This window comes from Gymnoscopelus microlampas (assembly GCF_963454915.1).
Source record: "Gymnoscopelus microlampas genome assembly, chromosome: 9".
Taxonomy (NCBI): Eukaryota; Metazoa; Chordata; class Actinopteri; order Myctophiformes; family Myctophidae; genus Gymnoscopelus; species Gymnoscopelus microlampas.
This window is the reverse complement of record NC_139946.1, coordinates 38,712,834-38,740,721: the sequence shown is the minus strand read 5'-3', so window position 1 is coordinate 38,740,721 and position 27,888 is coordinate 38,712,834. Positions and strand designations below refer to the sequence as shown.

Genomic DNA, 27,888 nt, shown 5'->3' with positions numbered 1-27,888 from the left:
GCCTCGGTGCGCATTGTGAGCTTGTAGATTGCTATTTTCAAAAGATTTTTTTATACATTTGAAAACTTGTGAAATGAGACATTCCGCATAATGAGGAGTTTTACTATAGGTACTTTAAGTACATTTTGATGCCAATACTAGAATACTTTTGTTCTTTTACTCAAGTAATTTTTGATTGCCCAACTTGTACTGTAGTATTTCTACATTGCAATATTGATACTTTACTTATAAGTAGAAAACTTGAGAACTTTTGCCACCACTGTTCTATTGGTGCAGCCAGGTGAAAAAGAACTGCACGGCGACAGTAGGTAGGGCAACGCATTATGCAAATGATTAATCCGGCATGCCAGCAGAAATGAGGAACCGAAATGTGAAGCAAAAACGTCTGACCAAATAATGTAAGATTGCCAGCCTAATGAAGGTGAAGTGGGATGTTGTGCATATAACGTTCCTATAAGTGTTACTAAGTGTTCACAGTCACGCTATAATCGACTATATCGTAATCGTTCTGCAAATACAGTCATCAGTGAAGAGTTGGTGAGTATAATCGGTGTTGTCACACAAATGATTAACTTCATACCGGAAGCGGTGTAGGCTACGACAACCTGCTACTATAATAACCTGTTATAATAACGTTACAATAAGCTGTGTTTTATTATTATACAGCCGTTGATATAAGTTGTCAGTGTTTGACCAATATTTCTGCTTTGGAAAAGTTTTAGCTGTTGCGAATGTTTTAGCCTAAATCTGGTTCCCAAACTTTTTAGCCCGTGACCCAAAAGAGAAATTTGATGTCTCCCCCCGCAGGACCCAAGCTAGTGAAAATAGCAGATCTTTAAGCTCACAGCGCGTCGCGATGCGACCCGTTGTGAGTTTGTAGGTCAGCTATTTTCAATGCTTTTAAACGTTTGTTTTCTAATTTATAGAGTGTGGATTTGTTTTCATGTGTTCGTGAAATTCTTTTGAAAAATCATTTAATTTGTTTTTGATTCATGAAAAAGTTAATGTTTTGAAATAATAATTAAAAACTAAATGTAGGAAACAAAAGATAAAGGTATATTTACTCGTGACCCATACAAATGTGTCCGCGACGCACAATTGGGTCCCGACCCACTGTTTGGGAAACGGTGTTTAAGCCATATCGGGTGTTTTGTTTTCTTTTTAAAGTGTCAGCAACTATTTACCACCTACTGTCCCACACAACACGTTTATTAATGGAAAACCTTGGAGAATGAAATCGTACCTGTCGCGGTAGTCAACAAGCAGTGGTGGACAAATTACTCACATTTTTTACTTTAAAGTAAAAGTATCAATACTGCAATGTAGAAATACTCCAGAATTCAAAATTTACACGAGTAAACAGTACAAAATGATTGGTATCAAAATGTACTTAAACTACCAAAGGAAGAAACTACTCATTATGCAGAATGGCCCATTTTGCACATTTTTAAATGTATAATTATATATTTTTTTTTTGTTGAAAATAGCAGATCTACAAAAGCTCATCGGCTATTTTCTAAAGGCCAAAATGTATATAGGGCTGACGTGGTTAATGTATGTTTTGTAATAATAATTCAACTCTACAAAATAACAAGTAACTAAAGTTTTCAAATTATTCTAGTGGAGTAAAAGTACAATATTTGTCTCTGAGATGTAATGGAGTAGAAGTAAAAGTATAGAACATTGGAAATACTCCCGTAAAGTAAAAGTGCCTCAGAAATTGTACTTAAGTAAAGTACTTGAGTAAATGTACTTAGTTACTTTCCACCACTGCCCGTCGCGCTATGGTCAACAAGTGTATGTTGTTGCAACAATGTGTCCACTGTTTTGTGTCAAGTGTCATCACTGTGTCAATCATTGGTCGTGACTGGCACCCGAGTAGCCTAATGATGAACTCACACTCGAGACGTGACGGGAATCGTGGATTGCGTGTGTGAACCATTTCAATTTAATCTTATTTGCATCTCTGTAGCCTAAACACAGGACGGGACAGCGACCCTTAGGTGAAGATGGGGGACTGGAACCAGAGCATTGGGAGTCTGGGTGACAGGCCTCTGGGCAGGCTGGCAGAGATGCTGGACAACCCCACCTGTGGATGGAGACAACTGGCTAATGTAGTGACCGAACAACCTCGATTCCGTTGCAGGTGGGTACACAATGCCGAAATACATATCATATTTCATATTGTGTAAAGTGACATTAACTGGCATACTTGAAATAAGGCTTATTAAATAATAATAATAGCTCAGATGTATAGTGCTTTTCGAAGCACCCAAAGTTGCCAACTTTGGAGCCAACTTTAATAAGAAAAAAAACTAAAACAATAAAGAGATAAGTGATAGATTAAAATGGATAAAATGTTAAATATGGGTTGGAGAGACATCTTAAATAGACTTCAGCTGAAAAAAGCTATCCTGAAAAGGTGGGTTTCGATTTGAGTGAGGTTTTGATAGAGGGGAGGGAGGGAGCATTATTGATATCGTTGGAGAGTGCAATTATATTTTGACACTTACTTTGGCAATGTAAAAGTATGTTTTCTCATGGCACTAAAGCTCCTTTGAATTGAAAAATGTAATTGCATTGCATTCCAGAGGGAGGGGGCAGCAACAGAAAAAGCCCTGTCCCCACAGGTATGGTACTTGGCCAGGGGGACCTCCAAGAGGTTGGCCTCACTGGACCTGAGGGAACGGGAGGGGACATAAACGTCTATGTATATCTGTGTGTATTATTGAGTTATTTAATTCCTTTGATTCAGAAAGGTAAAGAAAAAGAAATAAATGATGAGTGAATGAACATATTTTCTCCATTGATTATTTCCCCTGCAGTGAGCATGAGCTGACCAGCTGCTCCCTCCAGGTGTTGAATCCTACTGGCAGTCCAGGACGTTACCTTCTGGCCAGGTTAGCTGACCGCTCCTGCTCCGTGGGCTTCCTACTCCACTGTTTGAAGAAGATCGACCACCAGGGGGCTGTGCAATACCTGACTACCACAGGTTGGTATGCGCCATATACGACTGGTGCCACTCCGAAAACGTAAATTGATGTTAATGTTGAAATCTGAGATTAATTCAACTTTCAAAGAAGTAATGGGCCCTAACCTGACACTCTGATTAAGTGCAGCTGTTAGTCACCAATGAAGAAGTTAAGCATTGATTCCCTTGTCTGTTGGAAATTGGAAATTGAGTACTTCATGTTTTCTCTGTGTGTGTGTGTGTGTGTGTGTGTGTGTGTGTGTGTGTGTGTGTGTGTGTGTGTGTGTGTGTGTGTGTGTGTGTGTGTGTGTGTGTGTGTGTGTGTGTGTGTGTGTGTGTGTGTGTGTGTGTGTGTGTGTGTGTGTGTGTGTGTGTGTGTGTGTGTGTGTGTGTGTGCGTGCGTGCGTGTGTGTGTGTGTGTGCGTGTGTACAGTGACAGAGCAGATTTGTGTCACTGTACAGCCCCAATCCCAGCAGGTTTCAGAGGGAGGCAGGGTGTTGTTGACATGTAAAGCTTGCGGTCCACCTGGGCTGAGTTACCAGTGGTTCAGAGGCAAGGAGGAGGTCAGTCACATTTTATAAAGCTGAAATGTAATACAATGAAGCGAAGCACACACAAATACCAGGTCAGCTTCTAACTCATAAATAGAGGGTCTAATTTCTATTCCACACAGGAATTGTCAATATTCAAGACATATTCAAGTTAACCCTAACCCTAACCCTAACTTTTTTTGACATACATTTATCCAGTTAAACAGAGAAGGCCCACACATTGACAAAAAATGTACGTATAATAAGACTCTTTGGATGCAAAAATACATTATTTATGTACAGTGAAAGTGTTTTTTTTTAAATAAATAATGGACATTTCGTTCCTCAGACCATCATCCACACTAATTAAATGTGTGCCTTTAAATAGGCAACCTGCCTGACACAGTGGTAGCCACTGGGAATGAGGCCGATGAAAGGCACAAGATGCCATCACTCATGTTGTGGACAAGAATAAAATATGTACAGCACACAACCCTTACAATACAGTAGTATGCATAGTCAACCATACACTTGTTAGCTTGTAGAAGAATGGTACACACATGTAATATGTAATAATACAATGAAATACTAGTATTATATTACCTGTACCTGTGATGTGACACATACTGTAATCTTATGTTGCAATTGCAAATAATCTCTTCTTTGTGTGATTTTTAAATAAAGAGAAGTTCAGACGTGTAAAATTACCTTTAGTCTTTCACTGCTATCGTTGGAAAATAAATTAGCTTCCTCTTCACTTCTTCTTCCTCTTCTTCATAATTTATATAATGTTATGGTCTTTTTTATTTGACCTTCTTTTGTCACAAACAAACTAAGTTGTCCATATGAATACATACAACACATATTTTGTAAATATGTATGCATGTTGATGTTATGATGGATGTAAAGATGTTTTTTGGTTGTTTTTTGTAGATATTGGGTGGGACTGGAAGTGCTCCAGAATTGGTCCTCTGCCCTTTGTCCCCATTGCACGTGGGCCACTATATCTGTAGGGTCAACTATGGAGAGCACTGCATCTTCTCACAATGGGCCCAAGTACGCTTCCTCCACAACGCAAACACCAGTCCAGGTACTGTTCTGTGTAGACTAGAGGGACGGATTGAAGATGTTCTCTTCTTTATTATACTCTCTCTACACTTCCCTCTCGCAAAACCTCTCTGTCTCCCTCTCCCTCTCTCTCTCTCTCAGTCGGTCTGTCAGATGCGTATTTGCGTATTTTGCGTGTCTGTTTCCTGTTTCATGTTATTCTGTGCTCTGTTCATCTACTCAGTTCTGTTTCTCGTTCCAGGCTGCAGCAGCAGTCTGTTCCCAGGATCAGTGAGTGGTCTGCATGTTGTCAGTCAGCCTCAGAGCCAGACACTGTCTGAGGGGGACACTCTGTTCCTGAAGTGTTCTGCAGACGCCAACCCCCCTGCCCAGTATCAGTGGTACCACAACATGGAGCCCATGTCACAGCACAAACAGGGCACACTCAGGGTATGTCTTCTGTGACATATAGAACACAATGGATGTGTCTGCATCAAATGCTGAGTGTTCATTTAACTCATGTTATAGTCCGGCTCCCAGACCACAACAAAGAAGGGAAACAGGCAAGGGATAAATGCAAAAATGTATATGTTTATTAAATAGAATAAGGAATTTAAATAGATAAAGCAAATGTCTCCAACAAAAACCTGGCAGGGAAACTAAACTGCCATACAAACTAAGGGACTGAATCAAAGAAACAATATGCTCTGTGTGACCATGCTCAGGTGTGGCCCAGCAGGTAGGAGAGAAGGAAGCACTGTTTTATAGTGATTGGAGGCCCTGGCCAGCTGCCTCCAATCCTTGATTACCACCATCATCTCCAACCAGGTCCCAGCACACTGAAAGGACATTGAGATTAGCAACGTGCACTCAAACCCTGACATAGGCCATGGGGCCGTCACACTCAGCATAAATGTAATTTGTGGGATATGATTTGGAAATAGATTGCGTAGAAAAAACAAGTACAAACAAGTAGCTATTCATCTACATAAGCAGTTCTTGTGTAAGTATGCCCGGTAATAAGCAAGTATGTCAAAAGCGCCCTAAAAAATGTAATACTGTATCACTGTCACTCACCAAAACTTTGCGCATGGCTAGATTTGGCCCTTGGGCCCTACTGCGGCCAGCCTTAAGGGCTTTTCACACGGGGAGCGACACTGCGTATTTGCTTAGATCCATAAGATCAAACTGTGTAAATCCTCATGTTAATAGATGCGTTTCTATGGTTCATGTAGAAAAAGGTTTAACATATTTAAACTTTGGCAGCAAGCAGGCGTGTTGCGTGACAGTGTCACAGAATTGTACCCGCTTGCCGCTTCCGCCTGTCAGATTGCCCACATTTTCTGCCTCTCAATGAAAAATTTGAATTAGTTGGGCCGTCAGTCGATTCCCTTTTAAGAAGGCATTTACTCATTATTTTATGTGATTCATGTCTTGTAGATCCCTTGTGTGACCACGGCAAACAGAGGACAGTACAGCTGCAGGGTGTTCAACCTATACCATGAGACATGGAGTGATACCGTCCAAGTCCACATTGGTAATATACGCATACAGTATATATCTGTATAAGTTGCGGGATGTTCTTAATTGAACTTCTGTCATCTGTTCGCTCTTACCATACCAGTTACTTGTGTACTTGTACTACACTGTACATTAAATTCAAGTCATTAACATTTTGCTTTACTTACTGGTTGTTGTTCTTGTTTTCCTTTATTCTTTCTTTCTTTTACTCAGGCCCCAGCTCTATCAGTGATGACTGGTCGGAAGCTGATCATCGCACACGCACAGGTATTCCTGGAACCATTGTTCCCCACTTCCTCTTTCTATAACTTATCAGTGATCACCTCTTTCTGTTTGTTTGTTTTCTCTATGTATATCTGTGTGCAAACAACTTAGCTGTGATATAATGACAATATATCATGGGCTGTTTTGTAATGATAAAGATGTTGTGTGCTTTTTGTTTGTCACCTCAGCCAGCCCTAACCCTGCCAAGGCTGCCAGGCATAAAACTAGTTTCTATGGTGAGTTTTCAACAGAAAACAATAATAGTAATTTGGACACAGTAAAGATCTGTCTCCAAAGAATCAAGATCTATTATAGTAAATAAAATGCAAGTATTCAGTGGGCAATCAGTCTGTCCTTACTTCCCCTCCACAGCCACAGACAAAGTGGCTCTCCTGATAGGCAACATGAACTATCGTTATCACACACCGCTTTGTGCACCCATGGCTGATGTTCATGAGCTGACCAACCTCTTCAGGCAGCTGGACTTCAAGGTGGTGTCCCTGTTGGACCTCAACTGTCAGGAGATGCACAGTGCAGTGACAGAGTTCCTCTTACTGCTAGACAAAGGAGTTTATGGTTGGTCCCCAAACCATTTTGATTAATTGATCAACTCGTTGAAATGTATATGTTATTCCAGCATCATATTTATCTTTATTGGTTTTCAAAAAGAGATTTGCGTTACAGTCCCTGACTCATCAGACATTTGCTGGTTTTGATTCTAATTCCTAAGAAAGCCTTTACTCAAATAAAAAATCTGGGAAGTGGCTTTAGACCCACACCAGAATTTTGGACTAAGTTTTTCTTACCTTTTCTATGATGTTATGATATCTTAGGATGAATGGTACAGTAGAAAAAATTCATAACTCCATCCCGGGTCCGCCACAACTCAAAACGTGCGCGGATAGGCCTTACGCTAGATCACATATTTTAATAGCTTTTTTTCCCTTTTTTTTTTGTGAGATCTGACGTTCATAGTGACAGAACACTATACAACCAAAAAAAAAAAAACGAAGTCTCGCTAGATGAGATTGAAATCTCGAGATTTCAATCGTTTTTTTTCTTTTGTTTTTTGACAGTGTTCTGTCACTATGAACGTCAGATCTAAAAACAAAAAAAAAGGTATTAAAATAAATGATCTAACGCAAGGCCTATCCGCGCCCGTTTTAAGCTGTGGCGAACCCAGGATGGGTGGGATGTTCTACTGTACCATTCATCCTAAGATATCATAACATCATAGAAAAGGTAAGAAAAACTTAGTCCAATGTACAATGAGTATTTTATGGTAATCTGCATATTTCCCTTCTTCTTCGGTGTCCCTGCTCATCAGGCTTGCTGTACTTTGCTGGCCATGGTTATGAGAACTATGGCAACAGCTTCATGGTACCTATTGATGCACCTGCCTCCTTTACATCTGAACACTGCCTCTGTGTACAGAGTGTACTTCAGAAGATGCAGGAAAAAGAAACAGGACTCAATGTGTTCCTGTTGGACATGTGTCGCAAAAGGTATTATGAATGTTCTTAAATTGTGAATGAAGCCTTACATTTTCCTATTATTCCTCCTGTATAAAAAAATTTACGTTCTATGTTCATTCTCTTTATTAGGAACCTAAACGATGATGCCATTACTCAATCACGGCCACTGAAAGTGACAGCCAACATAGTGTTTGGATATGCTACGTAAGTTGTTGATCCTCTGAGACATTACTCCACACACTGTGCTGCATGGTAGGGAGGCAGTGAAATACTTTCTCATTTACCATACAGGAAACAACAAGGTCTTATGCACACCTGATCAGCTCAGAGACGGGTGCATAGGGATCAGACGTATAGAATAAGATAAAATGACCCGCACACTGTCTACACTTGCACAATAGGGACAACTTTATTTAAGCAACGTTTCGGTCAATAGACCTTCTTCAAGCATCTCATTTACCATACACAAAGAATTATATTACACAGAGTACTTCTCTAAAACCCATTACAAATGGACAATTGAAATGTCTTGTTTACTGTATGGATATTTAGGTGTGTGGATGCAGAAGCATATGAGGTGAAAAGAGATGACCTGTCCAATGGTATCTTCATAAGCTTCCTCAAAAAGCGTCTCAGAGAGGATGAAAAGGTCACTGTCATGTTAGACAGGGTGGCTGAAGGTATGTTCTACATTACAATATCTATCTTTTCAATATCTATCTTCTATACTATAAGTCACGGAATCTGTGTATGTGTCCAACCGTTCGGTTTGAAACTTGGCGTGGTGTGCTGAGCCGACTGGTAATTCAGACGGACCAACCGTTTCCGGGAACCGAAACATCACGAATATCTGTATCTATCGGCCCGCGGGTCTGAGAAAGAGGAAGGAATTCTTGGTGTGTTTGGGAGATTGTATGCATCAACTTTTGCCCCAATTGGCCAACCCAAACCGTCGGCTTCACGGATTGGAGGAGCGTCACATCACGTTTGTGCCACTAAGCCGGTATAAGTCCCTGATTGGCTAGCCCGACCGGTCGGCTTAACTGATTGGCTGAGCTTCGCATAAACTTTGTGCCGCATAGCAGTATAAATGGAACGACTTGCATCGGCCCCAAATAAATATTTCAGTAGGGTTATTAAACGGAAATACTCTATGAGTTGTGTATAATGTAGAACTGTATTAATCGTTTTTCACTTTTACCAGACATGGGTCACTGTAGCATCGCACGAGGGAGACAGGCTCTGGAGCTACGCAGTAATCTGTCTGAGCGACGTACACTCACTGACCAGATACAGCCTGATACAGACTGTCCTGCAGCCACATCAGCACGGAACTTACAGTGGGCCATTGCACATGGTACTGTTTATCCAAAATTAACAACAAAATGTTCAAAACCTTATTCTCTTGGTCTTTTGTCGCATTTCATTTGCATAGAGTTAAGCATGCATTGTCAAACTGGAGTTTGAGCACATGTATATGTCATTTGAATTTAGTATAAGGTCTATGATGGCACACTGAATAAATGCACCCTGTCTTCATAGTTCTTCCTGAGAGCCGTAATCTACAGTTTGACTGTGGAGTGAAGGTTCAGCTGGGTTTTGCTGCAGAGTTCTCCAACATCATGATCATCTACACTCGGATACTGGAGACGCCTAAGAATATCATGTCCTGCTCTGCTCAGCTAACAGACTTTTCTGAAGTATGTTGGTTAGCTGAATATGTCAAAAATATTTAAGACATCCTCCTCGATGTGTTGCTCATGGCCCAGTGACTTGTCTTGAGAAGCAAAATAGAATACGGTATACCTTTCTAGCACTTTGGGGCATAAACAGGGTTATCCCCTGTAATATAAGGCAGTGACCAGAGGCTGTTTTTGTCCCTGTCCGTCCGTCCATCTGTGTGTGTGTGTGTGTGTGTGTGTGTGTGTGTGTGTGTGTGTGTGTGTGTGTGTGTGTGTGTGTGTGTGTGTGTGTGTGTGTGTGTGTGTGTGTGTGTGTGTGTGTGTGTGTGTGTGTGTGTGTGTGTCTGTTTATGTCTGTCTGTCTGTCTGTGAGCAGTTAATCTCCAGGCATTATTGGACTGTGAAACTTTGCACGCACACTCCCTGGAGCCCAGAGCAGAACCTCTGCCCCAAATCGGTTATAGTGCCACATAGTGCCACCTTGAGGCCGATTTTTGCAAAAACATTTTTTTAAATATTATTCCTACAGATTTTGTCCAAACCTTACACAATTGTAGTCAAGTGATCAAGACATATCTGTCAGAGTTCTCATATTTCATTCCAATTGGCTATGATTGCCTCCCAAACTTTGCAGGCGTGGCTTGTTTTGCACATGCCACAAATCATGAACGCAGCTCCTGATTACTGTGAAACTTTGAACGCACACTCACAGTTAGGAAGAACCTCCACCTAATTGTTTTTACATCGGCCTCATGGTGGTGCTACAACAGCCCACTTAACATTTTGGCCAATAACTCTTGAACCGTAGCTCATACAATAATTGTTTTCCCCCTGGATTCCTTGGATTCTCACTCTCCATATAGACCCCGGTTACTTTGTGCCAGATTAGAAATAATAATGAAATGCTTCGGCAGGGTCCAGCTGTTGATCTGAAAAAGAGCAACCAGGAGAGCTTGGCTGAAGCAGGCAGTTTACTGTTTACCATGGTCAACCTGCCGTCACCAGAGGTCCCCAGCCTCTACACTCGCCTCCACAGCCTGCAGAGACTCAAGGTTAGTCATTTATGTTTGACTATCTGGTCTGTGTGTGCATGGGCTATTTTTACAAGGCTAGGCACAGAAACTGAGAGATATTCCAACCAACAATTCAATTCAGACAATTCCCAATCCTGGAGTCGGAAGGTACATATACAGTATAGTAAACACTGTAAAATCCTGAGTGTTCATTTAAACTCTGAAAGTGTGCAAATGGAACCAAATGGATCCTACTCTCGCAGAGTTATCACAGAGGATGTCACAGTGTACACAGAGGCAGTTGGCACCGTCAGTATCAGGAAATAAACCAGGACCTTTTCACCTACAACAGCATTAGGTTTGCAGGCCTAATCATCCCACAAACCAGCTACATACCAGCTTGTGAGGCCTGTCATGTAAAAGCAAAGTACACTATCTAGCTATTTTAGCATTTTGTAATTGTTCTTTGTATCATCACATATCACTTATGCCAAGGAAAACATTTTGCTTCCTATTCTCTTTATAGACAGAGCTCACGTTCACTGTTTGTCTTCACTACCGGTACAAAAACTTGGATGAGGAACTCCAGGAACAACAAACCATCTCAGTCGGCAAACCCTTGGTTTCCAAACTCAACCTCCATGAACCCAGATTGCCCCGCTCCTCTTCTGCCTCTTCCTGTGACCTAAACTCCTTCAACCTTCCTGAGTCGTCTTCCTTCACTGAGGGCTTTGGAACAGGCTTGCCCAATTCTGAAACTTCATCTGTTGGCTCAGCTTCAACTACCTGGTCATATTATCCTGAGGCTGTGAAAGAATCTGACTCCACTGCCTCTGCAACTTCATCCAGGAAATTCAACGTCCCAGAGGAGACTGATAGTCCTGAGTTGTTTGACTCCGATGCTCCTCAACCTCTTACCACCAGCTTGCCTTATAGCCAAGGAGATGACAATAACTACAAGTTTAGTAATGCTTATAATTTTCATTCTTGTTAAAGGAGCCACGCTACAATTTGGCTATCACTCAATATACCCTTTTCACAGCAGACATTTCAACAGGTAAACACAGCTGATGTGTGCCAGCATGGACAGCTCCTTTACAGTTAACTTCATACTTTTGCTCAGAAACACCTAAATCAATTAAATACACCAACATTTAATGTTAATACCTTCAACTCTGTTTACCTGTCAAAATGGCTGCTGTGAAAAGGGTTAATTTGTCAATAAATCAACCGAACAAAACTCAAAATAGAAAATGAGGAAAGATAAAGGGAAAAACATTGACACAATAGTATTTGTTAGACGTGCATGCAGTTCACCTTTTAAACCATTTTGCTGTTGGTTGTGTTATGTATTAATTTGTTGTAAAGTTCATTTGAAGAGCACCTTACTCTCAAAATTAAATAGTGAAAGGATTATTTATCTTATAGTTTTACAAGATGGGTCTATGGAGTTTCATAAAGGGGAAGGTCATTCTTAACCCCTTATTAGTTTGTAGAAACATTTATAGATGTATATGCTATAGCCTATTGGTACAGTAACATTTGTTTTGACAACTAATAAAATGTGTATGGTACACCTCAGAAATGTACTGCGTATTGACTTCATCCTATCCTCCATCTGTTAAGCAAGTGGGCAACTGAAACAGACATATCCTGATATACATTGTTCGTTGATAGCTGAAATTGAATGCCCAATAACATATGAATGGCAAAAGTGACATGCTGGCATAATTTCTCCTAAGAAGAATGACCCATGGATATCTGAAATGACAATTGTGGATAAAACTTTCTTCCTACCCAGAATTGTCATTTCAAATATCCATGACCATGAAGATAGTCATTAAGGATATCGGAAATTTTGACTAGGAAGAATTGAATTACAGATATCTTAATACATATTCAGTCTATCTTTTAAATCGGTGGTTCTTTTTCATTTCCCCCAAATGAATATGATGTATTCGGCCGCAGACCCCCATCTGAAAATATTTTGTGCAGCTGCATTGTGAGCATGTAGATCGGCTTTTCAAATAGCCGATGGATCAGGCACCGTGTAGGTTTTCAAGGACCACTGGGGGTCGTGGGGCCGGACCCCATACCGTAACAGGAAGAGTGAGTATTAAAGGTAGGGTAAGTGATTTTCTTTGGTTAAAATAAGTGTTAAATAGCTCTATATTCTGATAGTACTCATTGCTATAGAGTGCTTGTTCAGTACAATTTGATCCAATCAGGATAGAGAACTCAATCAGGATATAGATTAAACAAGGGAAATTGGAAGTGATGACACTAAGAAATGAGCAGGCAAAATTGGAACTGGAACACTATAAAAAATGAAGCTTAAAAATTGGTACTTTCTCCTGATTGGCTGAGATTTTGACACCTACCGGAAAATGTATTTTCTGTTAAGGAAAAGTGGGCACTTCGATGTAAAATTGGCTATTTTGTCCAAAATGTAAAAAAATATATACATATTTGGAAAATGGTCTCAAGTAGGCTAATGTTAAGTATTAGAGCATGATTGAACATTCGCCAATAAGGTCTAATATTTCCACAAATTGCTACAAAACCTGTATTTCCAATCATTTGGGGCATAAACAAGAAGTTGTATACATTTAGGTCTGATACATGATGTAGATGTACCGTGCATGTTCAAATATAATATGGGCCTACTTTACATTAGGCCTACTTAGAAACATTTTTCAAATATTATATTTTTTAACATTTTGGACAAAATAGCCAATTTTACATTGAGGTGCCCACTCTTCCTTAGTGCCCACTCTTCCTGTTTCTCCCCCATGATAGCCTACCAATCCACTCTATGACCACAACTCATAGAGTTAAATGCCACCACAACCGCTTGCCATATTTGTCATGCTCAAACGAGAGTGGCAGTAACCAGGTGGTGTAAAGTAACTAAGTTATACAATCCTAATAAAAAGTGACCACACCAAGACGTCTGGCAATATAAATCGTGCCGGTGGGCTATCCTGCGCAGGCGCAGTGACATCTCTGGAACACGGAACACCCAGGGTTGCCATGTCCGCTTATTATAAGCGACTTTGGGCTTGTTTTTCACTAAAGTAGCAGGTTGCGTTTTTTTTGGGGGGCTTGTTTCCAAAGTGCAGTTGCTTGTTTGGGCTCTGTTCCAATGTGTTTTATTTATTATTTAAACCAGTGGTTCTCAAATATTGTCATGTCATGGACCCCCAAATGAATCAAATGTTTTATGCTAGGGGAGCCCCGTACAGATTTGTGTTTTGAAAAGATTTTTTGAAAATAGCAGATCTACAAGCTCACGTGAGCTTGTAGATCGGCTATTTTCAAATAGCCAACGTATTTAGGTTTAAAGTGCTCATGTGGCCAAGTTGCTTCTTTTGGGCTTGTTTTCATAGACCCGGTTGCTTATTTCTCTCACAGAACCTGGCAACACTGAAAACACCGCCATCGCCATTTTGCAGCAGAATTCGGCGGTGTCTGTGTTGCAGAGAGAAGCTAAAGGGAATCGCTCGATTCGTGCTTTAGCGGCTATTATTCGCGTGTCAGAAACAATCCTACGGTCTTGTACCATGGCTGACTCTCCCCCTGCAGAGCTAGATGTTGTCCTTACAGAGGGGTCCGCGGTGATGGAGGAGGTGGAGGTCCGCAGACTGTCCGAGCTGAGAGTCATCGACTTGAAGGCCGAGCTGAAGAGACGCAGCCTGGACGGGACGGGCAACAAGAGCGTGCTGCAAGAGCGCCTCAAAAAGGTCCCACACATTAACATTAACATCACTGTTGATTAATATACATGTCAACGTTGACCAGGCGGTTCCCCAGAGCTCTGTACATGTGGTCAACTGAAGCTTTAGCTGGACAGTTTCCTTATTAAACCCGGTTACTAGTTAACTAAGCTAGCTGAAGGCCCCTATATCCTTCTTTAGAACGAGCTAAGCTAATGTAGCTATGGACGGCTCAATGCATGTGCTTGGAATGAAAACAGAAATTATGAGGTTATAAACATGTAATTGTCAAATTACTATTATATTCCTAGATTTCAGGATGGGGCGATATGACATTTCTGGCCGATATCGATATCATTATCATTCTGTATTTAAAAAAAAGAATAATACTTTTGTCCATTCTGAAAAAGGCATATAAACACTGAATAAAGCAATGCCTCTTTATTCCGAAACTAGGGATGCACGGTTATTGAAATGTTGGCCCATATGCCAACATATTGATTGATTGATTGATGTACTTTATTTAGTAAGACATGAGAACATCAGTACATGGAAGTACAAAGTCACAATACAAGGTCTACTAAACTGGAAGACTCATTAAGCACTGAGCTTGTTTAAGATGAGATCCCCATGCACACAAATCATGATGACATAAGAGACAGACAGATATCATAAACAGCTTGAATGTAGTATTATTTGTGTTTAAAAATGATAGAATCTTCTTTAAAAAAAATGTTTTCAACTTAATTATTATACAATAAAATATTGGCTAAAATCGGTACATTATTTTGATATCTGTTTGATACTGATGTTGCATTTTAAGGCCAACATCGGCCAATACCGATATGATGACTGGTTAATTTTCCATCCCTAATTTGTATGCGTCCTGTGTCCCACATATATGTCATGTTGTTAACTGCAGTGTTTAGCTGACCCTGCGGATGTGTGTGTGCAGGCAATCGAGGAAGAGGGCGGCAATCCGGATGAGGTTGCCATTGCTCAGGATCAGACTCCGAAGAAATCCACACCGAAACGGGCAGCCAGAGGTAAATACAAACAGATTGAGTTAATGTTTTGTGTAGAGACTATTTTGAATTGCCTTATTGAAATATGCTGAATATGTCATATGCATGCCTTGCCTTTTTCAAGACCGCCATGAAAGACAAAAATATTGTTTTATAGATGCAAGGCCAGACACTGATGGAGACAGCCCTGCTGAGGAGGATGCTGGTGATGGACAGGTGAGTTGATTAAAGGGTGATATGATATCCAATAGTCTTTCATATAAATATTGCTAATGTGTTGCAATATTTGTGCAAGAAGAAATTGGCTTGTCCTGGCTCCCTTGAAGCTATAGAGTACCGAAGTCCTGACGTCACTCCCCTACCCATGGGTCGCGGGCCTACGGCGTCATCTTGTTCTCTTGAAAATCCCATAGAGAAATCATAGATTTCTCTATGGGAACTGTGTTCCAAATATAAACAGACCACCAGGGCGAATTTGCCAGGTATGTGACTCTGTGTCACATACCCGTTATCAAATTTACATTTGATAACGTCTGTGAAAGAAAAAATATTTTCTTTCCCTTTGGATAAATAAGTACTTTTTCACAGTTGATGCTTCATATCCATTATGAATGAAATCGCCCGGCTGATTTGTTTATTTCTGGAACACAGTTTTTTTATGACCAATCTAAGATTCTCCTATGCGATTTTCAAGAGAAAAAACAACGCTGTGACCCAGGGGGATAGCGCCCTCTAGCGGCAGTGATCACTGACTTCAGTGCTCTATTGCATGACACTAGATCAGGGGTTCCCAAACTTCCTTTCGTTTCTCCTGAGCTCTACATGTCACCCCCTGCAGGACGAGCATCCAGATGAAGACACTAACATACACGAGATGGACATCCTTGACATGAGTGTCGTAGACGACGCAGAGAACGATGACGGAACACCTTCAGTCAAAGATGAGGAAGAGGAGGAGAAGTTGCTCACCATGGAAGGCAACGAAGAAAGCGATAACTCCGCCATAAAAGATGAAGAGCTGGACAATGGCACAATGGAGTCAGAGGCGAAACCCAAAGTTGAGGAGGTGAGAGACTGGGTCACATGGCCTCGTATACAACACAGGTTTATACTGTGTATCTAAATCCATTAAGACCTAAAATCAAAAATGGCACAGATGCTCTCCCGGTTTTAATGGGTTAAAGAAGTCATGAAATTGCTTTTTGCTCAATTTATTTTTGGATGTTTCCCTCTGAAACGGAGGCGTGTTGTGCCTCAACCGGTCACAGTCTCAGCTGACCGTCCTGTCCCTTCGTGCTATGGGATAATGTAAATGCAGCAGCTACGGTCTGTGTGCGCGTAAGAGAGGGCCACTGCTGAAGCACGCTTGTGAAAGACCTGGTGAAATGGCTTCTTTGGTCATTTTATTTTGAAATTTTAGTCTGCAACGTTTCAACCAATCAGAAGGTCCCGTTCAGTGTTTGTATAGCTTGTCACTCATGCTGCCCAAGGTAGAGTGAGCGGGCCAATGTACGTTGCTTATTTCTTACCTAAAAAAAGATTCCGATACATATTCTAGTGTGCTGATTAAGTTTAAGATGAGTAATACACCGTCTGGAGGTCATCTCCATTGAGATTCAAAATGTAGTAGCTCTGTGATTAAAATCAGCAGAGATCCTAGCGAGTGTATGGTGTTGCTCGCCAAAAACAGCCGCTTCACAAGTATCTCGGCGCGTTTTGCGTGTGAGCCTGTAGATCGTCTATATACGGCGGGTGACACACCATCGGATTAGTAAATGAGCATAATGATTAGTCTACGTGATGTTGTTGTCCTCTCCACTTGTAGTAGCTCATTAAAAGTTATTTCTGTCAGACTGGTTCCAACAAAGTACTCATGACTGCAGATAGGGACTCTTCTTGTAATCGTTATAAGCATAACATCCTTAAATCTTTATGCAGAGATTTCAAGCTGATGTTTAATTGCTGTAGATTAAACATTGAAGTGATGTTTTTCTTTGTGAAAGTACCTCCACCTCTTCCCCCACACATGTGTGAGGCGTAGTGACATAAGGTTAATTTGGTAACAAAATTAAGGGAACATTTTGGAAATATTTGCTTTTTTCTAACTGAACTGAAACCGTGACCCAAAAAGAGGTTAGAATCAAACCGTGGGATAACTGAACTGTTGCACCACTAGTGGGTGGGTACGGGTAGAGTATGCTTATTTGCATACTTGCTGCCGTAATTCGCTAGTATAACCTTAAGAACTAATATGTGCCGATTGCACTTGTTGGATATTTGCTTAATTGTATAATTGATTATTCCTCTTGATTTATGTCTAAACAGATGACCGAGTCCAAGATCAAAGACGAAGATGAAGATGAAGACCAGACATTTTTATCAGCCAAAGAGGTATATCATTTTCACAGATGTTATGTATAAAGCTTAGAGATGTACCAATACATTTTTTTTCCTTCCCTATACTGATTCCGAAATATTTATATAACTTGCGTTCGATATCTGATACCAGTGTGTAATGGAAAAAAAATCTAGGACAGTGATTTTCAAAGTGGGATCAAGGGACCCTCAGTGTTACCTGCGGGGTTCCAAATGGACTCTTACAGGGTCTGTAACTCTGAGAGTGTACAAATGGAACCAAATGGACCCTTATAGGTCTGTAACTCTGAGAGTGTACAAATGGAACCAAATGGACCCTTACAGGTCTGTAACTCTGAGAGTGTACAAATGGACCCTTACATGTTCTGTAACCCTTACGGGTCCATTTGTTCCATTTGTACACTCAGAGTTACTGGGGTCCTTGAAATTAAAAAGTTTGAGAATCACTGATCTAGGAATAAATAAAAGTTCCATTAATAATTGTTGAAGTGCATCTGCAAGTTAGTAAAATAATAATGTAATGGTACAGTAATAGTAAACAGTAGGGCAACATCAACTGAAGCATTCAAAATACATAATTATTGATTACTGTAAATGACATCATGTGATACATTACGTGGTATTGGAATGGCATAGACTGGCATTCTCACCGATACCATTTTAGGCAGTATCCAAAGCTTTTCCGATACTGGTATCGGTATTGGAACAACTCTAGTAAAGCTACTAATGTAAAATGTAACGCTAACATAGCCATAAAATGACATAATCAAAATTGTATTTTTTGTTTTAGGGACAAGATGATTCAGATGTCAAGGACAAAGAAGCAACAGGTACTACTGAAAACGGGTTGGAAATTCACTTGAACGCAGACCTGTCTTTTTACAGTGGTGTGCTTGAAATGCAATCCTTGAGTGTAAATTCAACCAGGAAGGGAGACTGGAAACCCAAAGGGAATTGCTGGCCATGTGTTGAAAGTTGGTTAACCATACGTAAGAAATGTTTTCTTCAATAAGCGTATCAATATACGTTTTTAGCTATAACCAAATGGTGGTGAACAACTTGATGCACATTGGCAGCAATCAATTGTCAAGGTCAGGGAGGTTTTAGTTGTTGAAGGTGATTGCAGTGTTTCCAGGTTGCCCCACGAAGACCAAGATGAAGAACAACTGTCAAGCCTCATCAAAGAACAATAGCGTTTTTAAAGACTGAATTGTGAATACACTGGAAATGAAACTAATGGACTTGATATACGATGGACTTGATATCAAACTCTCATCATGTTCTCAACATGAGTGGACGCTAATCAAGTATGACCAAAAGAAGACTGACTACATCAATGTGCCTCCACTGCCGATCTTGTGGGTCTCTTCTGGACTGAACTCTTCAGTCCGTCTGAACTCTTCAGGTGAAATGTTGAGTCGAGTGTTTAAACGTGAGTGGATGTCTTAATCCCTATGGTTGTTTGCTCCCCCTATCTCAGCCTTTGGGTTCCATTTCCAGTCTCCCGTTAGGATGTGCCCCATCCTTATGATGCTAGAGCTAAGAGCACAGGCCAGGGGTCTGTGACCTTCCTAATCCAGGCTTGCCAAGTTCCTCGTTAACCATTGCTGTGTTTCAGAAGTGATTAAACTGTGCCATTCTATTCCTGTTAAATCCGTAGAAAATGACAAAGTAGCCGGGTCTTGTATATCTGAGCCGCTTAACGAAGATCGCCAGCAGATCCAGGAGGCGGCTATTGAAGAAGATCAAGCTGCCACCACCGATGGAGGGGAAGACCCTGTGAGTGACATTGGCAACAAAGGGGACGGCGAGGCCGCCTTAGATATTGCGGTTGATAAGGACGCTATGGAGACTGATATAAAAGAGTCTGGGGACACGCAAAACGTCCCAGAAGAGACAGTTGAAAGCGAAAGCATTCAAGCCGTTAGTGTAAGCGAACAGGGCCCCGCGGGCGAAACGGTCGATTCAGAAAATGACTCTAAGAAGGTCGAGGAAGAAGAGAAGAAGACAGAAGACATAGCTGATGCAGATACATCCTCGGCAGCGAAAGAGTCCTCTTCTGTTGAGGGTGATGATCAGAAAAAGAGGTTTGTTGTTTTCTGTCTACTAGAAACCAAAATGGTTATCTCTGTTGCATTGGCTCCCTTGTACTAGCAAAATTTGGGTGCTCTTTTGGAGGCAAAAAAAGGTCTGTGCATTTGTCCGAAAAGTTTGTCATTGTTTACACTCCCCTAACCCCCTATGTCACCGTTTAATGAGTAATGCAATGGAATACTCTTTGGGCTTAGGTCCATCCATTCACTGCTAAATTACTCAGTTTGTACTCTAAAAGCCATGATAAAAGTTTTGAACTATAAAAGCCGTGGTAAGTATAAGTTCCTGGATGAGAAGAGACCAGCGCTGTCCTCACTGCTGCATATTTATTTGTTTGTTTTGTTTGTCTCTAGCCCTGAGGAGAAAGATGGCAAGGACGACTCAAAAGAAGAAAAAAGTAAGTGTCGGGGATGGTGGACTAGTGCTGTCAGTTTTCCTCTATAAACCCATTCAAAATGCTTTATTATTTTTAATATTCGAATATGTTATATCATTTATTATTGTATAAAATCATTTATAGTTGTACAATAATAAACACCCACTTGCACACTTACAAATGCAATAATAACAGCCTACATACAATTGTGAAACCAATTACATTAGTTAGGTTCATTTTCAGGCTTTTCTTTATGAGAGGAGAATAATATTTGGGTACAGGTTCTTACCGCGCGTCCGAGAGAAAAAGAGTAACGTAGTAACATGGTGGCCAGTGGCTTGTCAATAGAAAAATTCCATTGACCAGATATGTAGGGTGCGCAGTGGAGTAACAATTCCATCCGGTGGAATATTTACTTTTCTGGAAAAAATTGTATTTTGTGGGGCATTTTTTTGACCCACAAAAAATTGTATTTTGTGGGTCAGATTGTTCCCACTAAGGAATTCAGGCTTTCAACCTATTAAAACCGTCTTTGTTTTGGTGAGTAGCGAAAGTGTATTACTTTTTTTTACTACAGCCGAGAGGCTGCGCTACCGAGGGTAGAGCATCGCCTCCAGGTAATGGCCAAAAAGTCACATAGCGTTATGGAGAACTCCTAACACTATGGACCAGAACTGTGCTTGTCTCAATCATCACAAACGTTTAAATCACCAAGTGTGTCGAGTGTGTCATTTCGGTTTTCCTTGTACCTGATCATGTGACCCGAATAACCAATACATCATGACAACGACGTTCATATTAACTTGCTGAGTGCAGTGCATGCACTCAAACTTTATTGTTGATCATGCGTGACGTGATGAAAGCATTTGTTTTCACATCGGTAGGTCAGGAAATAACATGCATACATATACATTCTTTTCATATTCGAATTATTTTTGAATCCCGAATTCTGTTCTCTCTCTCTCTCTCTGTGTGTCTGTGTCTGTGTGTGTGTAGTCTCTGGAGGCAGTGATGGAGCTAGCAGTAGCAGGAATCTGTGGGTCAGTGGTCTGTCCACCACCACCAGAGCGACTGATTTGAAGACCCTCTTCAGCAAGTACGGCAAGGTAAGTCCATTACCAACATTGGTAATGATTGAATTGAATATGGCTGACGTGATTGCAAAAGACATTACAGTGATGCAGAAAGTTGTCTTTATTGTTCTCACTTTTGTTCCTCACCTTGTTTGCCACTCCCTACTCTTTTTGGCTTTCCTCTCTTCTCCCACTCCATTCAGGTTGTTGGAGCCAAGGTGGTGACCAATGCCAAAAGCCCTGGGTCTCGCTGCTTCGGCTTTGTCACCATGTCCTCCACAGAGGAGGCCACCAAGTGTATTACTCACCTTCATAGGACGGAGCTACATGGCAGGATGATCTCTGTGGATCGGGTGGGTGTTGTTGACCTTTTGTATAGTTATTTTTTTGGTAATTTGGTTGGAGGATATTTAATGATATATTTCTCCATTTCCACTGTATTAAGCACCATGAAAGTAGACAAGTGAGGTATTGCGTACATGTGCGATTATGATATATTAATGTTATATTTCTCCATTCCCTTAATTTTGCAGGCCAAAAATGAGCCTGCTGGAAAGAAGCCAGCAGACAAGAATGACGCTAAGAAGCCTGGCAGTGACAGGAGACATTCCACAGACTCAAAGTAAGGTCATCTAAAGGCTGAGAAACATTTGAAATGTAACTGTCATATTTAGTATTTTTATGTCCGCATTAAGACTGAAAAGCTTTTTTGAAATAATATATAATATTGCCATGTAGCCTCCTATCTCCGTGCATAAAGGGGAGCAAATGGTAGCGAATCAGTTTGGATTCCAGGCTAACGTATTCTATTAGTCCTGAGAGAACTAACTGTATACTGTAGCAGTATCATTAACTACAAAATAAGAGCTATAGTTGTCTTGGGGTCTGTTCACACAGGGTTTTGCTCATCTACAAAATGGTGATGTGACATGCTGACCAACTCAAGTTGATTGGACAAAATGACATACATGAGGCACAAACAAACCAATCCTTCTAAATCTAATGTGGTGTTACCCTCTTCCAGGTCTGATGTCAAATCTGAGGGCGAAGGAAAAGACGGCAAAGGTGAGTCAATGAATGGATACTAACTGTATCACCTGTCTAAAATGTGATGAACATCTTCCTGAATATGACCTGTGGTTGTTTTTGTAGCACGTAATGAGAGGACTGTGGTGATGGACAAGTCCAAGGGAGAGCCCGTTATCAGTGTGAAGACAAAAAGCAAGGAGCGAGTAAGTCACTAAAACATGCATGACTCAGAAATGGTACAATGCTACATAGCATAAAATCTGATATATTTTCCCCTTGAACGCACGCAGACAATACTTATTCCATAATGCTGTAAGCCTTTTCATCACTGTTAAGGTCAATAAAGAAAGAAAGAAAATAGTTCTAATTCCCCCTCCTACCTACCCTCTGTCCTCTTCCTCTCCTCATCTAGAGCACTAAGAGTCGGGATCGCAAGTCACCCAGTAAGGAGAAGAAAGACATCCTGTCATTTGACCAGATCAAGGAGCAGAGGGAGAGAGAAAGGCAAAGGCAGCGAGAGAGAGAGATCAGGGAGGTGGAGAGACGTAGACACTCTGGGTATGTAGCATCTGTTAAATGAACTATATTGCAAACATACTTTTCTTTTCTTTTCTGCCGCTGAATTTTTTTTGTTATGTATTGTTCCTCCCAGAGACCGAGACAATCGCGCTAATAGAAGCAATAGTCGCGAAGGAAATCGCGATGGCCGTACAGAACGTGAACGCATCCGTCTGTTCCGGGAGAGAGAGGAGCGTGAACGCTTGATAAGGAAGAGGAAGTGGCTGGAGGTAAACTAGGTTTTATTTATGCATGAACATATGAAATATTTTATTATAAATACTCCAAAGCCATTGCTTTTTCATTACATGAATGTGAAATAAGGCTGAATGAGGTTCATTGTCTGGTGCGTGTGCACACCCCATATCCCTGCCTCTTTGGACCAAAGATCCTGTGGCTGAAACATAAAACCTACAATCAATCGTGTTATGTTGACAACCTTTCTAAATTAATTAATTCATGAACTGTGGGCATGTTCATCCGTAGGTGGAGAAGCAACGCCTTGACGCCGACCGCATGGAGCGTGAGTTCCTGGAGCGCGAGAGGTTGAGAATAGAGTATGAACGTCGCCGTGAGCAGGAGAGGATCCACCGGGAGAGAGACGAGTTGCGGCGGCAGCAGGATCAGCTGCGCTTTGAACAGGACCGCCGCGGTGTGAAGAGGCCTTACGACATGGACGGCAGGTAAAGAAACATCAGCCTAGTAGAAGCTCATCAGGAAGAAGCCACGGGACTATTATTTATGAAGTTGTCAGTTAAATGATGATTTGAATCGTTGAGCCCAACGTGTATGATCCATGGATGTTCTTATTTCTAACTTGTGTGGTTGTTGCTGCTTGCTGCTCTGCAGGAAAGATGAGTGGCCAGAGAAACGGATAGGCGTTGAGGACCGGTTCAATCGCTACCAAGACTTTGACCACCGTGGCCGTTACCAAGAGGATGGGGCATTGGACAGGCGGGACACCTCGCGTACCCTGAGTGGAGACAGAGATGGCCAGGTTAGAGGCTTTGAAATATATTGTGGTTCTTAGGTTGTGTGGGGGTAGTACGTCAAAAACCTATCTTTTTTTCTTTTGTCACAAAGTCATAGATGAACACGAACATAACTTGATCCCGTTCTGTGTTTTTCCCCCTGTAGCACTTCTCAGACAGGTCAGACAGCAGACACAGCAGGGATTCCTGGAACACAGGCTACGACAACAAGCGCTTGAACTCGAGGTTAGTTCTTTGCAGGTGGCTGCAGTTAATGCGTCAATCGTCATCTGTCTTCTAGTCTAGTTGTAGTTGACTAAATATTATTTTACGATTACTGCGTGGCACAAATGCCTTATTTTCAAGTGGAAGAAAGTAATGTTTGTCACTTGACATAACATTTTTGTCAAGCATTTTGGTGAAGTTGGTGCTCATCATAAAATATGTCAAATATCTGTCATCTTTTAGAGACGGAGGCCGTGACTGGGAGTCTGGGCGGAAGATGGACGGAGACAGATCGTGGCAAAGTAAGAATATGTTTTTTGTTACTGTGTGTTCACTTTTTATGCCATGTAGCACTTAGAGATTTGTGTCCAATATAAAGTGTGTTACAAATAAAATGTTTTATTATTATTATTACAATGGGCGTAGCTTTGTCAGCGGCTGTTCACACCGGTGTTCTGGCAACTACCCTGCATTTAGAATTCCCCAGACGTATCGGAAGGCAGATATCTGTTTGTCTAGCAACACAATACATGACTATTTACTTCTTTTAGTATTGTAATGAACTCCATCCTGAGAAATAATGCAGTTGGGCATTCTCCATGCATACAGAGCAGTAGCCTGGCATGGCCAGACTAATATCACTGCGTAGATATTAGTCTGGAGTCTTTGTGTGGAACCTGCATTTCAGAGGGGTAAATAAAAAAAAATGCCTCTGGTCCCATATTTGCATACTGGGCCTTGATTGGTCCCTTACAACTTCAGAGGGAGAGAATTCCAATCTGTATTGAGATGGGCCAGACCTAATCTGCCAAGGGCATTTTTTTTTTTGCAATGGCAGATTCATCTGGAACCAGGCTAACAGAGCAGTGCAAGACCAGTAACCCAAGTAATCATTACATTATAATAAAGTTTGTTATTTAATATTTATCATGGACTAGACCGTTTCTCTTCTAGCTTAGTCATGAAATTAGTTGATAGCTGTCTTTCCCTTTTGGGGTAGTTGTTGCTATGTACAGTATATAGCAACATACATTTTTTGTAATTTTTAATACATATATTTATATTTTCAGAAAACTTAAATGGGTTAAAAGTTGTAGTGTAATGTTACATTTGGGTCCACCGAAATTGCATTCTTTGCAATGTGAATATTACACAATGTCAATGCTCAAACAATATATTATGAACTATTTTGGATTCTAATTGTATCAGTCAGCATTCATTCAAATTTTATTCCATATCCACATTATTGTATTGATTGTGCAACATGATCTAAAAACTCTAGTTTTCTTGCTCTGAATGGTTTTCAGCCGTACAGTACTCTGATTGCTGACTTGTGGTCCGTGCCTGATGTCCTGTTCATCTTTTCTAGGTAGAGATGGTGCTATCCCAGGCCAGAGCCACATGACCCGAGGAGGAATGGCAAGGTGATTAGAGGCTGATGTCTTGGGAGTCAGAGAGAGAGAGTGTGTGGTGGTGGCATGGAGGATCTAATTAGCTTGTAGCATTGAATTCGTAAGCTTTTTTATTCAGTGTTTTCAAAGAACACTGTAGCTGTAAATAACTTGCAAAAGAATGCATGAATTAAAACCAATGAAGATTTTACTACAGGCAGTAGGCTTCCACCTCATACAAGATTACTGTCTTACTTATTTATTCCATCATTTAATCATTTCCATTTATGTCATCTTGACAGTGGAATTATTGAATCATGTTCCTTAAATATTATACTGGCGTCTTACAAACCAAAGTGAGAATAATGCTGTCCATTTTTGTTTTCCCCTCCGTCTCCAGCCGTGGAGGAGCGTACATGAACACGGGAACATCCCAGTCTCTTTCTGGAGCTTTGAACAGACAGAACCAGATGAACCAGATGCAGGGCAGTGGACTTCAGGGTGGTGGGGCCTTTGGGCGACGGTACTGAGACGTCTTGTCTGAAAATGTTTGTTTTTTGTTTATCTCAAGGCTGCCACATTGGAGACTTAATTATTATTTCTCACCACCAGGGTTCTAGAGGTTTTGGATCCATTCATCTCCATGTCAGTTTTCCTATATCATACTGTAGCTCTTTTCCCCCATTGTGTTTGAGTACTCATTTACCTGGAATATAGATAATTTAGATGAGTCTTCTCTACTTCTCATGGGCCCTCATATTAATTGGGCCATGGACCCCCATTTGATACAAATTTAAATTTCTGGGACCCCAATCAACACTGTAAAATCATTGGTGTTAATTGAACTCTGAAAACGTACTAATGGAACCAAATGGACCCTTACTGTGCTCCCACACCAAAAGCGATTTGATCGTACAGTATGTCGTCACCAAGTCTCAGTCGCCAAAGCCTGAAAAGCTCTCAGATCAAAAGCGACAAGGGCATGGATTCATTGTTTTTGAGGAAGTGGAGTGCTGAGGAGCTTCTATCTATATATTTAGTACATCCAAAAATACAATTCAGGAGCTGTTTACCTACAGTACAGTATGAATACATTAAAAAAAACGTAACAAAACATCTACCATCTGCATGGATTTAAGTTCTCAGTCGCCATGATTGATTTCAGTCTTTTGGATTCCATAGAAGTCAGCATGTCACGTACCGAAAATAGGCGATCTACAAACGGGTCGCCCTACAACCCGGTGTAAGCTTGTAGATAAATTAAAGCATATTTGAAGTGGTGATACTAGTAATAGAATACATGTTCAATCCCCAGAAAACCCTTATTGATCTCTGATAATTCATAAAATCAATCAATCAAATCAGCCTCAATCTGAAGTTTCTTGTTTGCTGTATGGCTACCAAGACTTTCTAACTTAACATATTGTGCCAATTGCTCATGAAACACAGCACTAGTGCGTGTTTGTGGGGCTCCTTTCATGCTGTTTCACAAATGGCAGATTAAGACTTGGCACCTAAAATGTTTCAGTCGTGAGATTTTATTTTGCTTTAATCCCTGCATCTGATTGGCTGTTACTTGAATGTAGTCTCTGCTCATTTACATGAAGTTGAAATGCCTTAAACTTTTTGGGGGGTCGCCAAGTCGTGGCGACCTTGTAGCCAGGCGTTTCATCACTCCGAAGTTGTTCAGTCATCATAACCTAACCTTGTAGTGTAGTGTAGACAGCAGCCATTGGAAATAAATGGTGTGAGTGCACAGTTAGTCCATTTGGTTAATAACTACAGCAATCATTTATCTGGGGACCCCCTCAAACAACTTCAAGGACTCCTGGTGGCCCTCTGTCCCTATGTTGAGAATCAGTGATTTAGATAAAATAACCTTGTTTTTTTACACCTCAGCTGTCAGCTTGCAAATGCCAGATCTGTTTTGAGTTGAACTGTTTCAATTAGAAGTCATGGGCACTGACCTCTCTCCCTGCCTTCTATATGGGTTTCTGTCTGAAAGCTTTTGAAAGCCCCCACCACACTTAATGTGTTCCTGTTTGCCTGTCACAATTATATTGAAGTGCAACTTGTCTGCTGCATGTAAATTGCTCTCAAATGCTTCTGTGAATTTCAGACCGTGTGTTTTTATTCTCTTGTTGTGTAATTTGTATTCGAAGAAGTGGGCAGTAAAACTTATGACGATGCATTTGAAATGCCACGAGTAACGTTCAGATGATCATACCTTATTCAGTTTTTTTCCTTCTTTTTCAGATGATTACATTTCCTATTTTATGTACTTTAAATTTCATTTGTGCGAGTGATAAATTGGAAAATGTTAAAGTAAGTCTTACGAACAAACAAATCTGGTTAATTTATAACTGTATAACAACATTTTTGGTAAAACCATCAAACCAATCCTGTACATAAAAGCTTCTTTTTTTTTTACATTGTTACTTGGTTCACTTGAATATGTTAATTGAAGAGCCATAGTAGTGGTGACGAACCAGTGATGTAATAAAATTAGTTGATTTAATTGCTGCTTACAATAAAATATTTTTCATTTCA

At 40.8% G+C, this 27,888-nt stretch overlaps 2 protein-coding genes across 6 annotated transcripts; both read left to right on the top strand.

The window, feature by feature from the left end:
• Window positions 1–350: 350 nt before the first annotated feature.
• Window positions 351–12,078, top strand: malt2 (MALT paracaspase 2). 2 transcript variants are annotated; one of them, XM_084067534.1, is made up of 17 exons: window positions 351–398; window positions 1,973–2,146; window positions 2,826–2,992; window positions 3,405–3,535; window positions 4,436–4,592; window positions 4,812–4,999; window positions 5,990–6,086; window positions 6,284–6,337; window positions 6,523–6,570; window positions 6,707–6,910; window positions 7,662–7,839; window positions 7,939–8,013; window positions 8,362–8,489; window positions 9,014–9,166; window positions 9,352–9,509; window positions 10,406–10,543; window positions 11,031–12,078. In XM_084067534.1, the coding sequence occupies exons 2-17, from the start codon at window positions 2,010–2,012 to the stop codon at window positions 11,496–11,498; spliced, it is 2,481 nt and encodes an 826-aa protein (XP_083923660.1). In that variant the 5' UTR covers window positions 351–398; window positions 1,973–2,009; the 3' UTR covers window positions 11,499–12,078. The 2 variants fall into 2 exon arrangements, with proteins under 2 accessions (XP_083923660.1, XP_083923659.1); XM_084067533.1 differs by having other exon boundaries at window positions 352–537.
• A 1,874-nt stretch (window positions 12,079–13,952) lies between these two features.
• Window positions 13,953–27,888, top strand: safb (scaffold attachment factor B). Of its 4 annotated transcripts, none has more exons than XM_084067284.1 (22): window positions 13,953–14,247; window positions 15,176–15,266; window positions 15,403–15,461; window positions 16,084–16,311; window positions 17,571–17,636; window positions 18,412–18,451; window positions 19,282–19,708; window positions 20,069–20,112; window positions 21,088–21,197; window positions 21,368–21,517; window positions 21,698–21,786; window positions 22,189–22,229; window positions 22,317–22,396; window positions 22,606–22,751; window positions 22,846–22,981; window positions 23,238–23,434; window positions 23,601–23,748; window positions 23,889–23,968; window positions 24,191–24,249; window positions 24,786–24,833; window positions 25,317–25,371; window positions 25,739–27,888. In XM_084067284.1, exons 1-22 carry the CDS (start codon window positions 14,068–14,070, stop codon window positions 25,866–25,868), a joined length of 2,604 nt encoding a protein of 867 aa, XP_083923410.1. In that variant the 5' UTR covers window positions 13,953–14,067; the 3' UTR covers window positions 25,869–27,888. The 4 variants fall into 4 exon arrangements, with proteins under 4 accessions (XP_083923410.1, XP_083923409.1, XP_083923412.1 ...); XM_084067283.1 differs by having other exon boundaries at window positions 15,143–15,266; XM_084067286.1 differs by lacking the exon at window positions 24,786–24,833.